This window comes from Mustela putorius, unplaced genomic scaffold (genome assembly GCF_011764305.1).
Source record: "Mustela putorius furo isolate JIRA1106 unplaced genomic scaffold, ASM1176430v1.1 tig00000145_pilon_pilon_pilon, whole genome shotgun sequence".
NCBI lineage: Eukaryota > Metazoa > Chordata > Mammalia > Carnivora > Mustelidae > Mustela > Mustela putorius.
Window position 1 is genome coordinate 27,908,331 of NW_025421294.1, and position 16,330 is coordinate 27,924,660.

Genomic DNA, 16,330 nt, shown 5'->3' on the forward strand with positions numbered 1-16,330 from the left:
AATCCCCTTTTTCTTAGGAATCTCAGCAGTCCAATTTCGGCCCCGGAGAACAAAGTGAGTATTTCTTTTCCTCTTAGTTCTCAAGTTAAGCTTTTTATTGAGCATTCATTTCTCATGGTCTTATTGTACATTGCTTTTACAATTCCTTCACATGTCTTATCCCAGTTTTTATTAGTAATGAGTTAAACCAAATCTTGGTTTAAATTAAATTTAAAAATGAAGAATTATAGATTGATGGTGATCAAAATTAACTATTTTTATTAAATATTTGAAGTTCAGAGTTCATGAATTCAGTTTGATGGGTACCTCATAAACCCAAGAACCATTCTTCTATCTTCCTGTCTCCTTTTTGAAGGTAATTGGTTCTGTGAGAGTTAAATTATAAGCAGGAAGGGGTTGTAGCTTACTGTAGCTCTTCTCTTTCAGTGTCTATATTTAGTTATTCTTTTTTTTTTTTACTGTGTTAGGTTAGTCACCATACAGTACATCATTAGTTTTTGATGTAGTGTTCCATGACCATTGTTTGCATATAACACCACCTAGTGCTCCATGCAGTCCATGTCCTCCTTAATACCCATCACCAGGCTTACCCATCTCCCCACCTCTCTCCCTTCTAAAACCCTAAGTTTGTTTCCAGGAGTCCATTGTCTCTCGTGGTTTGTCTCCCACTCCCATTTCTCCCCCTTCATTTTTCCCTTTTCCTAATGTCCTCCCTGCTATTTCTTATGTTCCACAAATAAGTGAAACCATGTGATAATTGACTTTCTCTGTTTGACTTACTTGACTCAACATAATCTCCTCCAGTCCCATCCATGTTGGTGCAAAAGTTGGGTATTCATCCTTTCTGATGGCTAACAGACACATGAAAAAGTGTTAGTCATTAGCCATCAGCGAAATTACAATCAAAACCACATTGAGATACCACCTTATACCAGTTAGAATGGCAAAAATCGACAAGGCAAGAAACAACAAATGTTGGAAAGGATGTGGAGAAAGGGGAGCCCTATTACACTGTTGGTGGAAATCCAAATTGGTGCAGCCACTATGAAAAACAGTGTGGAGGTTCCTCAAAAAATTAAAAATAGAGCTACTGTATGACCCAGCAATTGCACTACTGGGTATTTATCCCAAAGGTACAGATATAGTGAAAAGAAGGGCCATATGCACCCCAGTGTTTATAGCAGCAGTGGCCACAATAGCCAAAATGTGGAAGGAGCCAAGATGCCCTTCAGCGGACAAACGGATAAAGAAGATGTGTGTTTATTTTATTTTTTTTTTAATATTTTATTTATTTGACAGAGAGCAATCACAACTAGGCAGAGAGGCAGGCAGAGAGAGAGGAGGAAGCAGACTCCCTGCGGAGCAGAGAACCTGATGCAGGGCTCGATTCCAGGACCCTGAGATCATGACCTGAGCCGAAGGCAGAGGCTTTAACCCACTGAGCCACCCAGGCGCCCCAGTGTGTTTATTTTTGCTGGGTCTTTAGGTCTGGGAAGAAAGTCTGCCATTGTAGAACCCCCTTTCACCCCCTGTCTTAGTTTCTGAGAAGAACTTGAGGGTATAATAGCCTTAGGGAATTTTTTAAAAAAGATTTTATTTATTTTAGGGGTGTCTGAGTGGCTCAGTGGCTTAAGCTTCTGCCTTTGGCTCAGGTCATGATCTCAGGGTCCTGGGATTGAGCCCCACGTCAGACTCTGCTCAGCAGGGAGCCTGCTTCCCACTTTCTCTGCCTGCCTCTCTGCCTACTTGTGATCTCTATCTGTCAAATAAATAAAATCTTCTAAAAAAAAGATTTTATTTATTTTGCAGAGAGAGGGCACAAGCAGAGGGGAGCAGAGAGCAGAGGGAGAGGGAGAAGCAGGCTCTCCATGGAGCAGGATGCCTGAGGCGGGGCTCCATCCCAGGATCCTGGGGGATCATGACCTGAGCCATCCAAGCACCCTAGCCTTAGGGAATTTAAGTCTGGTCCCAAGAGACGTTGGATATGTGAATTGATAGTGACAAGGTCAGGAACCTTGGAAATATCTAGGCTTCCCCATATAGCTCTACAACAAAATAAATGATCTTTTTGCCAAGAACAGTTAACTTCTTTAGTAAATAGATCTACACTGGTTCTGCCCTAAAGCTATAGTTGTAGGAAAAAGGGACCCACCATTGTTGATATGTATAAAATAGCTATAGGCCAGAAAGTTTGGGTTGGTTTTTTTTTTTTTTTAAGATTTTATTTATTTATTTATTTGACAGAGATCACAAGTAGGCAGAGAGGCAGGCAGAGAGTGGAGGAAGCAGGCTCCCTGTTGAGCAGAAAGCCCGATGTGGGGCTCGATCCCAGGACTCTGGGATCATGACCTGAGCTGAATGCAGAGGCTTTAACCCAACTGAGCCACTTAGGTGCCCCCCAAAGTTTACATTTTCTATCTTAAAATCTTCTAGGAATGTCTCATCTTGGGGCACCTGGGTGGCTCAGTTGTTAAGCATCTGCCTTCTGCTCAGGTCATGATCCCAGCATCCTGAGATTGAGCCCTGTGTAGGGCTCCCTGCTCTGCAGGGAGCCTGCTTCTCCCTCTCCCATTCCCTGTGCTTGTGTTTCCTCTCTCATGCGTGTGCTCTCTCTCTCTCTCTTTCTCTCTCTCTGTCAAATAAATAAAATCTTAAAAAAAAAAAGAAAAAAAGAAAAAAGAATGTCTCCTCTTTAGTTCTGTCCTCCTCCCTCCATAACTAACTATTGGCAGATGGGATCATAAGTTTCTCCTACTCTTTATTACTTGTCTGTATCAGTGTAAAAATTCTAGCTCATTCTTTTTAACATGAAAATTGTGTTATATTGTATGAATGTACCATAATTTAACTAGATCCCTCTTGATAGACATGTTTCTAGTTTTTGCTGTTACAAATCATACTATGATAAACATTTGTGTGTGAGTGTGTGTTTATGTATTCTTCCAGATATACTTGTAAGGTAAATTTTTTTTCATCCTAATTGCTGCATCAGTGGATATGTGCATTTCCAGTATCCGTAAGATAATATTACCAGATTGCCTGCCAAAGAAATTATATGAATTTATAATCCTTCATACAGCTTCTGAGCATGCCTGTTTCCAGTATCTTCTATTTATTGGACTTTGAAGTGTTACCAATTTGATGGAGGGACAAATTCCATCTTGTGTTGATTTACATTTCTTTGAAGGTATACCGATACATATTTTATGATCTAAATGGCCATACTGTAGTTGTTAATTTCTGCATTCTTTTGTTCTAGAAAGATACAATCCTTCTTCTAAAACTTCAAATGGACACCAGTCTAAATCGTAAGTTTATTGCTTAATAAGTTTGTCTGTTTTGTTAAGAGTCTGTCTGTAGTGTGTATGTATTAGCCCAACACTTAAATATGTGTATTTAATCTTTTAAGGAAGGAGTAAGCAAACTTATGTAAAAGGCCAGACAGTGAAATAATTTAGGCCTTAGGGGCTTAGATGATTTTTGTCCCAACTAGGCAGGCAGCCCTTCTGTTGTGGTATGAAAGCAAATATAGACTGTGGGTGCGATTGTGTTCCAATAAAACTTTAACTTTTTAACTTGCCTTAATTTGCTTACACCTCCTCTAAGATTACAGTTTTTCTCATCTCTTAGAGTGTTTGTGGGTAGGTTGATACTTCGTTTTTAATAAAGAAGACCAAACAATACAGGATTCTTAGTAAGCCCTCCATTTAACTGCTTTGTGTAGAATATTAAGTCAGCATAGTTTGTATTGTCTTTTAAGTTTTCCTCCTCTGTAGGTAAAACCAGGAATATATATCAAAATGTAATCAGGCTAATATGTTGGATGATAATAAATTCCAGCTCAGAAATGTACTCCTCAATTCCTAAGACAAGTTAACTCAGTGATTAAAACAAAATTCTGAAGAAGCTATGGCCACAGTGCTAGCTTTCGAAGCTATAACCTGTAACCTGTACTGAAAACCTCAGCCTCTTAACACTGAACAAAGGAAAAACTGAGAATGAAGTTATGTGAATGCAAGAAATCCCCCCTGCTACAGAATTGAAATTATATTCATATTTATCATATTTATTTGTATGCAAAGAACCGGTAAAAGCCTACCATGTATGTGTGAATCACTTTGGTTGCTGAGGGAACAAAAACATGCAGGACCTTGAGCCATCTGGTAAAAGCTTTGACATCTCCATGTGTGTGAACAGGTTCATTGAGCTGCCATTATTAAATCATAAGGGCTGAGAGAATTCAGAGTAAGTACATTTCCTTGCAGGATATCAGTCATAGAGATGCACTAAGCCCTTGTCCAAAAGAAAACTCTTTTTTTCTGTCCTGTTTAACTGGGCCAGCCTTAAAACACTATTCATAGTTCTGTAATCATCCGGTTACTTTGTTTCAAGGTGATCTTTTAGGGGATAATCTGAATTTGGGATCAGATATAGACACTCAGGCTAAGCTTTGAGGGGAAAGTATCAGTAGTTATTGGAGTGAAAGAAGATTTCCTTTCCACTGATTGGAGACTGTCATGAGATTTTAAGAAGAAAGGTAATAGAACTATTAGTAATGAGAAATTAAGCATTTTTCTAGTGGTTTTCCCTAAGCTTTGTATTAATTTTTGTTCTCCCGTAAAAAGGCAAAGAATATTTTATGGGTCATTACTCAGATTCTTTATTTTAATGTTGATTTTATGACCATAAGGAAATTTAAATCTGTAATTTTACTTTGAAAAATGAATTTCAGAAACTATCAGTTTACAGAATTTATTTGTGTGTGGGTTTTTTTTTTTTTTTAATTTGAACTTTAATCAAGGAAGATTTAGAACCTGGAGTTTATTTTTAGTTCATACGTGGTCATTTCTATTTTATAGCTAAGTTTCTTACCCCAGATTGTTACTTCTCCAGAGAACAGTCATCTTTCATACCAAGGCGTTTATGAACTAGTGCTTGGATTTTGTGTTCTGGTTTTCACAATTACGAAGTTGTATGAATCTCTTCGTGGAATATGAGGGACACTGAAAGAGAATTGCTGATACTTTCATTTTATCTTCCTTCTTTTTTTAGGAGTTTTATCTCTAGTGGACTGTTGGGTATGAGTATGATCATTTGTTTTAATATGAATGAGTGGATGTGGATGCAGTTAGAAAAATAGAGATAACAACTGAGTTATAAGAGTTTGTAGAAGGTGGCTTATTTAATTTGAAAAGAAGGTTACATGTTTTACTTAAGGAAAAGTGAGAGCTTTTGAAATGTTTACTTCCTCCTTTCTCAGTTTTTACCCTGGCTGTGAAGCACACCAGAGTAAGACTTCCTGGTTCTTTTCTTTGTTTTTTGGGTTTTTTTTGTTATTTTAAAAATAAATCTTTGTCTACCACCATGATTATTTCTAGAATGATTCGTAGCTATTTAATACTCTGGTGTGCCATGGTACACTGTTAGAAAATTACTAACTCTTTCTGCCTTTTCCCTCTAGCATGTTAAAAGATGACTTAAAACTAAGCAGCAGTGAAGACAGCGATGGGGAGCAGGTGTGTCAACTGCTTTATGAATTTCCAGTTTCGTACAGTATTGGTTTGCATTGTATTTTTTTTAAAGATTTTATCCATTTATTTGACAGAGAGATCACGAGTAGGCAGGGCCACAGGCAAAAGAGAGGGGGGGAAAGCAGGCTCCCTGCCAAGCACAGAGGCTGATGCTCAGCTCTATCCCAGGACCCTGAGATCATGACCTGAGCCGAAGACAGAGGCTTAACCCCGTGAACCACCCAGGCACCCCTGCATTGTATTTTATAAATACTAGAATCCAATGATACATACATGATTCATTTATTTAAAATAAGCTCCTTACTGCTTTCTGACAGTGGAATGTTGTTATATTCTGCTCTGTCTTTAAACCTTTTTTTATTTTTAAATTGGCTTTTCCATACTACTTAATCATGAATCAGAATATTCTCATGAAACGTGAGATTATTGGCAAGAACTTTTAACAAAGCTTTTCATCTTAGCATGGCAGTTAATTATTCTTTAGGTAACAACAGTGTGTCCTAAGTGTTATAGGTAAACATTGAGGCTACATTAGAGCTGCTAGTGTTCTATTAAGAATTCAGATATTGGGTGCCTTGGTGGCTCAGTTGGTTAAGCCTCTGCCTTCGATTGAGGTCATGATCTCAGTCCTAGGATCGAGTCCACATGGGGCTGTCTGCTCAGCAGGGAGCCTGCTTCCTTTCCTCTCTCTGCCTGCCTCTCTGCCTGCTTGTGATCTCTGTCAAATAAATTAAGATCTTGAAAAAAATTAATAAAAAAAATCTCAGATATTTTCACGTTAAGCAGATAGAGTGCTATTTATTCATTTGCATTCCCTCTCATGTTTTACTTTTAGGATTGTGATAAGACAATGCCAAGAAGTACACCAGGAAGGTATGCATCCTTTTATTTCTTGTTTTACTTGGAGGGGTGGGTATCACCTGATAGCATTATAGTAATATTATAATCGACCTTATAGAGTAAATATTATTGTAGTGGCGATTGTACAACCTTGTAAATTAACTAAAAATCATTGAATTGTACACTTAACATGGGTGAATTCTGTGGTATATAAGTTATACCTCAGTAGAAATCTTTTTTAAAGGTAAGAGCTGATGGCTGAGCAGCATATTAGAAACTTTTTAAGAAAGTATTTCATTTATAAATGACATTCTGGATTCATAGACCTGTAACAGCATAACAAACAGTAAACATTTTAAATAAAGTTGATTGTCAGATTTGGGTGTTTTCCTGCTGTTACTGTAAAAAAAACAAAAAAACAAAAAAAAAAACTTCTGGTCATTTATATGTTTTATCTCTTTTTAGTAACTCTGAACCTTCACACCATAATAGTGAAGGCGCTGATAACTCCAGGGATGATTCTAGCAGCCACAGTGGATCTGAAAGCAGCTCTGGATCTGACTCAGAGAGTGAAAGTAGCTCCAGTGACAGTGAGGCAAATGAGCCATCCCAGAGTGCATCTCCTGAGGTGAGAGGGAGGCAGGGTGTCTTCCATAGGCCTCCCATGGCCCCTGGTGATGGCCACTTAAGACCTATTCCAAATACAAAAGGTGAAGGGAAAGAAGGTTAAGAAATTGAACTGGGTATCTTAGAGGAAGCTTAGACACTTAGTTTCATTGTTATTTGAACAAACATTCAGTCTAGATTAGGAATTACTTGAGGTCATATTTCCAGTCCCTAAGATACTGGATTGGTTTAGTTTAGGCTCTCTTTTTATATCTCAGCATGGTAATTCATGTTATGTAGTTATTGTGAATAAAAGGAGTCTTATATTTTATAATTTTACTATAGGTTGGTAAAAGAAGGTTAAAAATCTCTATCAGTACCTACATCATTTGTTTACTTTTTGGAATTAAGTATATGCTGTGGTCATTTTGTAATTTTACCTTTGAAGTTAGGTTCCTGATAGGAATCTTTAATGTATGTCTGTTTGTTTATTTGTTTATTTATTAAGATTTATTTATTTATTTGACAGAGATCACAAGTAGGCAGAGAGGCAGGCAGAGAGTGAGAGGGGGAAGCAGGCTCCCCGCTGAGCAGAGAGCCCAACGCCGGGCTCGATCCCTGGACCCTGAGATCATGACCCGAGCTGAAGGCAGAGGCTTTAACCTACTGAACCACCTAGATGCCACCTGTTTGTTTATTTTTAAAATATTTTATTTATTTATTTGGCAGAGAGAGACATAGCAAGAGAGGGAACACAAGCAGGGGGTGTGGGAGGGAGAGAAGCAGGCTTCCCACCAAGCAGGGAGCCAGATGCAGGGCCTGATCCCAGGACCCTGGGATCATGACCTGAGCCAAAGGTAGATGCTTAACGACTGAGCCACCCAGGTGCCCCATCTTTAATGTTTAAGGATCCTATGTAATATCAGGCTTACCTTCGCATTCAAGTGATGAGAGCTCTGACAGTCAATATTCAGCCCTTTGCTTTAGTTCAATCAGAACTGTGAATAGCAGATGCCTTTGTGGTCTTAGATGTGCTTTTTCGTCTTCCTTGAGATCGTTGAGGAGGGGAGAAGCTTCATTATTGACAAAAGCATACTTATTTCTCTGTTTTTCAGCCTGAACCACCACCAACAAACAAATGGCAACTTGATAATTGGTTGAATAAGGTGAACCCACATAAAGTGTCACCAGCTTCTTCTGTGGATAGTAACATCCCATCATCTCAAGGCTATAAAAAGGAAGGCCGAGAACAGGGCACTGGGAATAGCTACCCTGATCCGAGTGGACCTAAAGAAACGAGTTCTGCTACTCCTGGACGAGACTCCAAAACTGTACAAAAGGGATCAGAAAGTGGGCGAGGGAGGCAGAAGTCCCCTGCACAGAGTGACAGCACAACACAGAGGAGAACTGTAGGCAAAAAACAACCCAAAAAGGCTGAGAAGGCAACTGCTGAAGAGCCCCGGGGAGGCCTGAAGATAGAAAGTGAAACCCCTGTAGACATGGCTTCCAGCATGCCCTCCAGCAGACATAAAGCAGCCACCAAAGGCTCAAGGAAACCCAATATTAAAAAGGAGTCCAAATCTTCCCCTCGACCTTCTGCAGAAAAAAAGAAATACAAGTCAACGAGTAAATCTTCCCAGAAATCAAGGGAAATCATAGAAACAGATACCTCATCCTCAGATTCAGATGAAAGCGAGAGTCTTCCTCCTTCCTCACAAACTCCTAAGTACCCTGAGAGTAACAGGACTCCCGTGAAACCCTCCTCAGTGGAGGAAGAAGATAGTTTTTTTCGGCAACGAATGTTCTCTCCTATGGAAGAGAAGGAACTTCTTTCACCCCTTAGTGAGCCTGATGACAGGTATCCACTTATTGTGAAGATTGACCTGAATCTCTTGACCAGAATACCAGGAAAGCCTTATAAAGAAACAGAGCCACCCAAGGGGGAAAAGAAAAATGTGCCAGAAAAGCACACAAGAGAGGCTCAGAAACAAGCCTCAGAAAAAGTTTCCAACAAAGGCAAGAGGAAACATAAGGTTTGTAAAGAGTTTTTGTTGTTTTGTTTTTAAACATCAGAATCTGAAATGCAGTGGAAATCTCAGTAAGCCAGAAAATACCTGGTTGAGTCATAGCTAGGAGAGAAAATAGAGGTTGAGCCTGAGACCCTGGGAAGGCTCCAGACCAAACCGTCTCTTGAGGACCAGTGAGCCTCTCTCTGCCTGTCTCCTTTAGTTTCTCATCCAGTAAGAAATGAGCCAGTGATTCTGTTTAGCATATGTGCTGGCCAGGGTGGAGGTGAGAGTAAAGCAGGGATTGCAAACTGGCCTTCACAATGTTCTTAATGTTTTTTTTGATTTTAAATGTCTTTAGTTGGGATATATATTTTTCAGGTTGTGACAACCTTTAACATTCCCTTCTCTTTCATGCCCAGACCAAGTCACACCTTTTAAACTGCTAATTCCAGCTTCCAGATTGATTCACCAATTTGGACACATCTTTAGGAACTTACCAGTTCTCTGTACAGATCTGTGCTCCAGCTTATTTCCCTTTTCGAACACCCATGTCTATAAGTTCACGACTAAATACATTCGCTCGCACATGGCCAGCTCTTGTCCTAGATTTATCTGGGGTAATTTGGATTTAGAAGTGAAGTTTGGTATATGTTGAAGGTCAGCCTTTTTAGATCCAGGAGATGTGAAAACCCACAGATGTCTATGACTGGAAGATAAGGGACATGTAATGAAAAGAGCTGAACAACTTTCATGTATAGACAGGGATTCTTTGGGAAAAAGAGTTTGATCTTTCAGCTCTAGTGAGAAATTTTTAGAGGAAAGTAAATTTTAATGATTTATAAGAAGAATAGTATGATTTCTCCTGATACGTATGTGTGAATATGATCATATAATACCAAAGAGGTGAGCAGGTGGACAGATAGGTACCAGAATAGTTGTACCAGGTAGACTCAGAGCAAAACCCCAGTCCCAGCTGACCTTGAGAGTCTCACATGAGAGGATAGAAATAATAAAGCATTTTCTTAAAATGAAGTGAGCTGGAGGTCTTTCCTCATTTTCTTAAGACCACAGTACATTGTACAGATGATGAAGTATATTTGAACAAACTAGAATAATACCCTTTTTTCTTAGACTCTTCAAAAATTGAAGATATTTAAACGTTTGGATTTATAGGGGCGCCTGGGTGGCTCAGTGGGTTAAGCCGCTGCCTTAGGCTCGGGTCATGATCTCAGGGTCCTGGGATCGAGTCCCACATCAGGCTCTCTGCTCAGCAGGGAGCCTGTTTCCCTCTCTCTCTCTGCCTGCCTCTCCGTCTACTTGTGATTTCTCTCTGTCAAATAAATAAATAAATAAAATCTTTAAAAAAAAAAAAAAAAAAAGTTTGGATTTATAGAAAACTGAAGCTTACTACTTTGGGTGATATCCCTAATGAGTTTCCATTATTGTAGTATAGGGAAGCTTTTTCGGCTGGTAAGTTTAGGCTGCTGGCCCCTCTAGAGCTACAACCTCAAGTTGCTGGACATTGTTGCAGGATTTAATTCATAGACTTATATGAAGTAAGAGCTTATAAACAATGGACTATATGCTCCTTAGAAAACTAAGGAGCTTAATGGAATTGAGAATTGGTCCTCTGGTGCTTGAAAAATATTACATATTCTTTATAAGATTTTATAAAATATAAATAAAGTCTTAAAAAAAGATTTTATAAAATATAGAAATACAATATAGAGGGACGCCTGGGTGGCTCAGTTGGTTGAGCAGCTGCCTTCGGTTCAGGTCATGATCCCAGCGTCCTGGGATCGAGTCCCACATCGGGCTCCTTGCTCGGCGGAGAGCCTGCTTCTCCCTCTGCCTCTGCATGCCATTCTGTCTGCCTGTGCTCGCTCTCTCCCCCCCCCTCTCTCTGATAAATAAATAAAATCTTTAAAAAAAAAAAAAAAAAGAAAGAAATGGAAAGATCTCCTTTAAAAAAAAAAAAAGAAGAAATACAATATAGAATGCCCTTTTAATTCTTTTGTTTAAAATTCTATAGTATATAACTTAAAATGGAAAACCCCCTTCTAAAAGAATTGCTCATACTCTTTCCCTTCCCCATATCTCATTGGCATGTTTTATTCCTCCCATCCTTTTTATGTCAACACGTGTAAGTTGGATTTTTTTTTTTTTAAGATTTTATTTATTTATTTGACAGAGATCACAAGTAGGCAGCGAGGCAGACAGAGAGAGGGGAGGAGGAAGCTGAGCAGAGAACCCAATGCGGGGCTCTATCCCAGGACCCTGGGATCGTGACCTTAGCTGAAGGCAGAGGCTTTAACCCACCGAGGCGCCCCTGGATTTTGATTTTATAAAATCAGGATCAAGTCTAGAAACTTGGTAATGATTTTTGAGATTTATGGGCTTTGGTAAAATTAAGTGTCAGGGACAGTTCTTGAAGATAAAGCAGATGGTACTGAGAGGGGAATTTCAGCCAACGGTAATGAAGGATGTAGATTCTTTTGTATCATGTTTTTATGTGTCCACTTTTAATTGTTGGTGTAGAGAACAGATTCTTTTGTTATGGCAGAATGTTTTGGATTCGTGAGGTCTGATACTTAAAGCAATAGGAAAACTTAGACTCAGTCAGGAAGGTAGCTTTGGCAGTTATACATGGTCTCACAGCTTTTGTTTCAGCAAAAAGAATTTTTCACAATCGTTAGGCCTGGCTATAATAAAAAATAATGGACAGTAACAAGTATTGGCGAAGATGTGGAGGAGTTAGAATTTTCATACAGTGCTGTGAGAATATAAAATGATAGGTAACTGCTTTGGAAGTTTTGGCAGTCTTTAAAAAGTTAAACACAGGGATGCCTGGGTGGCTCAGTTGGTTGAGCGGCTACCTTTGGCTTGGGTCATGATCCCAGCGTCCTGGGATGGAGTCCCACATCTGGCTCCTTGCTCAGCAGGGAGCCTGCTTCTCTCTCTGTCTCTGCCTGCCACTCTGTCTGCCTGTGCTCGCTTACTCTCTCTCTCTGACAAATAAATAAATAAAATAGAAAAAAGAAAAAAAGTTAAACACAATGTTACTTTATGACCCAGCAATTCCACTCCATTCCACTTAGGTACATACCAGAGAAGTGAAAATAATGTCTGCACAGAGACTTACACTTGTATGTTCACAGCAGTATTACTTACATTAGCCAAAAGTGGAGACAGCCCATATGGTCATTAACTGATAAATGGATAAAAAAGTGTGATATAGGGGCGCCTGGGTGGCTCAGTGGGTTAAAGCCTCTGCCTTCAGCTCAGGTCATGATCCCAGGGTCCTGGGATCGAGCCCCATATCGGGCTCTCTGCTCAGCAGGGAGCCTGCTTCCTCCTCTCTCTCTCTGCCTGCCTCTCTGCTTACTTGTGATCTCTTTCCATCAAATGAATAAATTTAAAAAAAAAAATTTTTTTTAAAAGAAGTGTGTGATACATGCATAAAATGGAATATATACAGGTATAACCACAAATGAAATCCTGATACATGCTACAGTGAACCTGAAAAATATTCTACTAAGTGAAAGGAACCAGACACAAAAGGCCACAAATGTGATTCCATTTATATGAACTGTCTAGAATAGACAGTACCATAAAGACAAATATATAGGTTAGTGATTACTAGAGTCTGGGGTCAAGGGAATGGGGGGAATGCCTGCTGAAGGGCACAGGTTGTCTATTAGATGACGAGAATGTTCTAGAATTGTTTGCAGTAATGGCTGTACACCTCTGTGAATATACTAAAAGTCATTGAATTGTGAACTTTTAAAGAGTGGATTTTATGGTATATGAATTATATCTTAATTATAATTCACACACACACACACACACACACACACACACACACCCCAAATTATTAGGATGAATAGATGTCACCTAAAAGACTGTAGGAAATGTGTTTCAGTGTTTGGGCTCTGTTTATCTAAAATAGGAGACTTCTTCTCAGCCTTGAAATTCAGTTTACTGAGCCTTATTTAAATGAATTCTTTCATTTCATATTTATCTTCTTTCTGGAACTTATCAGGGATAAATTATTTGAAGGTGACTCCTGCTGGAAACTGAAATTAGACGAATAAAAATCAGATATAGTAGTTGCTTTTCTCTTTTTTTCATCTAGAATGAAGATGATACCCGAGCCAATGACAGCAAGAAACCCAAAACAGAGGACAAGAATTCGGCAGGGCACAAGCCATCCAGCAACAGAGAGTATGTCCCCAAAACATGTCACGTGTGTTAATATGTGTATGTCATTTGCCATTGGGTACTTTGTAATGTGCTCTGTATGTCATGTCCATGTAAATGTTGTACATATACCAACCAGTAGTAGAGGAGGAAGCTGTTAGCTAATTGCAATGGAAAGTTTTTAAGATTCAGTCTCTTCTTCCTTTCTTCTTTCTGTAGTGGAGTAAGGTTGAGTACATGATAAGAATTAAAGTTTTACCACTTTCTGGCTAGATGATAAGCTTATCTGGATCTGTCAAGAGACCAGTTTCTAACTTAGGAACTTCGTATCTTCATCATTCATCTTCTCATTTATGTAACTAATATTTATTGAATACTTGTGTGACAGGCCAATATTTAGGTACTGGGTATACATACAGCCAGGGGGTGGAAAACAGGTAAGATGCCTGTCCTCATGAAATGTACACTCTTACTTTGTTTTGTAGAAATCATATGTCCTAATACTTAAATAGGGAGAAATAAATTTGTCTTGAAAGCAGGCAGAGAGAAATAGAAAAAAATCCATCACCCCCATATGATGTTATTAGAGAAATGAAGGCTTTTGTTTGATTTGGCAGGTCATCTAAACAAAGTTCTGCAAAAGAAAAGGATTTGTTGCCGTCTCCCACGGGGCCTGTTCCCTCAAAAGATCCAAAAACAGAGCATGGCTCTCGGAAGAGGACTATTAGTCAGTCATCTTCTTTAAAGTCAAGTAATAATAGCAACAAGGAGAATAGTGGCAGCAGCAAAAACAGTTCCTCCACATCAAAGCAGAAGAAGACTGAAGGGAAGACTTCCAGTAGCTCGAAGGAGGTCAAGGTAAGGCATTGGGAGTGTGAGCCTTTTGAAAAGCAATCTCATTGCCTTAGGAATTCTCTGAGGTGGCATTGTGCTTTGATGATCTTGTAAAGCTCTCATTAAATTTATAGGCCTGTGCATTTTTACTCTCAAAATGTCATAATCTTGATAACTAACGTATGCAATTGACCTGAGACTGTGAAAGCAGTACTTCACCTGGCCAGGTGCGTATTAAGACAGAAACCCATAATTGGAAAAGTTGATTTTGGAAGAAAGTAGTCGATTATGATCTAATTATAAATTGCTCCAGCTCTGAGGCACCTGGGTGGCTCAGTGGGTTAAGCCTCTGCCTTCGGCTGGAGTCATGATCCTGGGGTCCTGAGAACGAGCCCCATATTGGGCTCTCTGCTTGGCAGGGAGCCTGCTTCTCCTCTCTCTGCCTGCTGCTCTACTTGTGATCTCTCTCTGTCTCTCTCTCTCTCTCTGTCAAATAAATAAATAAAATTAAAAATCTTTTAAAAAAATAAATAAATTTCTCCAGTTCTTATGGTTGAGTTGTCTGTGATTTGAAGTTGGCTTTGGATTTTTTAGAATTAGATTTTACAAGCAAGTGTATTACATAAAGTGATAAAGCAGCCAATCTGGCTTTGATTGATGGAGAAAATTCTTCAGCTGAGCTAGTACTGGAACTGTTCCTGGAGCATAATCTTAATATAGGGGACTGTTCTTCATGTTTTATGGGTGGAGAAGTGGGTCATAGAAGTTCTTTCAAGGCTGTACTTTATTAGACTTTCACCCTCACTTTATCTACCAGGTTATTTACATTATTTTCTAAACTGATCAGGAGCAAACTCTGACAAAATTAAGAAAACATCTAGATTTTTAAGGATAAAATTCACTGGGTTGTTATTTGTGACTTGAGTAAGCAAAGGTTTAAGAGTTGAAAAAATTGACCATTAAAGATAGTTACTCGTGCTTATTAAATGTGGCAGTTTAATGAAGTCTTTAAAATTGATGTGATTTTAACTGTGAACAGTGGCTCAAATTGAGATATACAGATGGCTTTTTCTCCACATGGACACTCTTATGTAGTAGTTTAGAGGGTTAGTCCTAGTGTCCTTAAGGAACCTGAGTATCCTCTTGGCCTCCTTCACCGTCCCAGTTCTGTGTCTACCTGCTAACTGGCTCTTTCTCCATTTTCCATATTTCACCTATGGGATTTGAGGCCTGAATGCTTATTTCTTAAAATTTCATAGCATTCTCTGTCTTTTTTAAAGATTGATTTATTTGTGGGCATCTGGGTGACTTAGATGGTTAAGCACCTGCCTTCAGCTTAGGTCATGATCCCAGGGTTCTGGGATTAAGCCCCTTAGCAGGCTCCCTGCTCAGCTGGGGCGGGGGGTGGGGGGAGGCTGCTTCTCCCTCTGCCTCTCCCTGCCTGCCAGTCCCCAGACTTGCATGCTCTCTCTCTCTGTCAAATAAATAAGTAAAATCTTTAAAAAATATATATTTATTTGAAACAGAGGGAGTGTGTGCCCGAGTTGGGCCAGGGGAGAATTTCAGGCAAACTCCCTCTTGAGCACAGAGCCCAATGTGGGGCTGAATCCCACGACCCCAGGATCATGACCTGAGCTAAAATCAAGAGTCAGAGGCCTAACTGAGCCACCCATGTGTAATCCCCTTCTCTCTTTAAATATATTCTTTAAGTGAGCTCACATGTTCGTTGGTTTTTTTGCTCTCATAGGTAAAACTGTGTCTCCTCTTTATTGGTTTGTCAGGTCCTTGAAAGCAGGGATTTGTATCTTGTTTTGTGTTTTCTCCATTGCTGCTTAGCTTACTGGGTAATCAGGAAATATTTGTTGGATCAAATGTAGATATTTGGTACTCTGCTGTTATTGAGAGAATAAAATATAAGCCCTGACCACTTTGATTTCGAGATCTTAGGGCTTTTAACAATTACTAAAATCACTAATGTTAGTCTTGGCAATTTCCAGTTTAGGCGATTATAAATGGGTTTATTAAAGAGAATCTGTAATTTAGTTGGAAGATACGCTTTTTCTTATTTTAGCAAAAGGAAAATTGCATATAATGGAAAACCAAAATTACATATAATTTTTATTTTGTTTTTTTCTGCATATTTGCTCATATTACCATATATCTGAAATATGGTTCCATAAAGTTGTTCGTTACAGTCTCTTACTATGCTTTTGGTATCTCTACTTAGGTTCCCCTTTTGTCTCTTACAGGCTCTTACTATGCTTTGGTATCTCTACTTAGGTTTCCCTTTTGTTCTTAACATTAGTTCTC

General features: G+C 39.1%; 1 protein-coding gene across 3 annotated transcripts in view; it reads left to right on the plus strand.

Moving 5' to 3' along the window:
- The window catches only part of AFF4 (AF4/FMR2 family member 4), a 96,254-nt gene that overhangs the window by 62,460 nt on the left and 17,464 nt on the right, over positions 1-16,330 (plus strand). For all 3 annotated transcript variants that reach the window (XM_045075510.1, XM_045075512.1, XM_045075511.1), the window contains 8 exons: positions 18-54; positions 3,260-3,308; positions 5,462-5,516; positions 6,367-6,404; positions 6,837-6,999; positions 8,093-9,010; positions 13,122-13,210; positions 13,804-14,044. In XM_045075510.1, the coding sequence (XP_044931445.1) occupies positions 18-54; positions 3,260-3,308; positions 5,462-5,516; positions 6,367-6,404; positions 6,837-6,999; positions 8,093-9,010; positions 13,122-13,210; positions 13,804-14,044 (1,590 nt within the window). The remainder of the gene's footprint in view (positions 1-17; positions 55-3,259; positions 3,309-5,461; positions 5,517-6,366; positions 6,405-6,836; positions 7,000-8,092; positions 9,011-13,121; positions 13,211-13,803; positions 14,045-16,330) is intronic.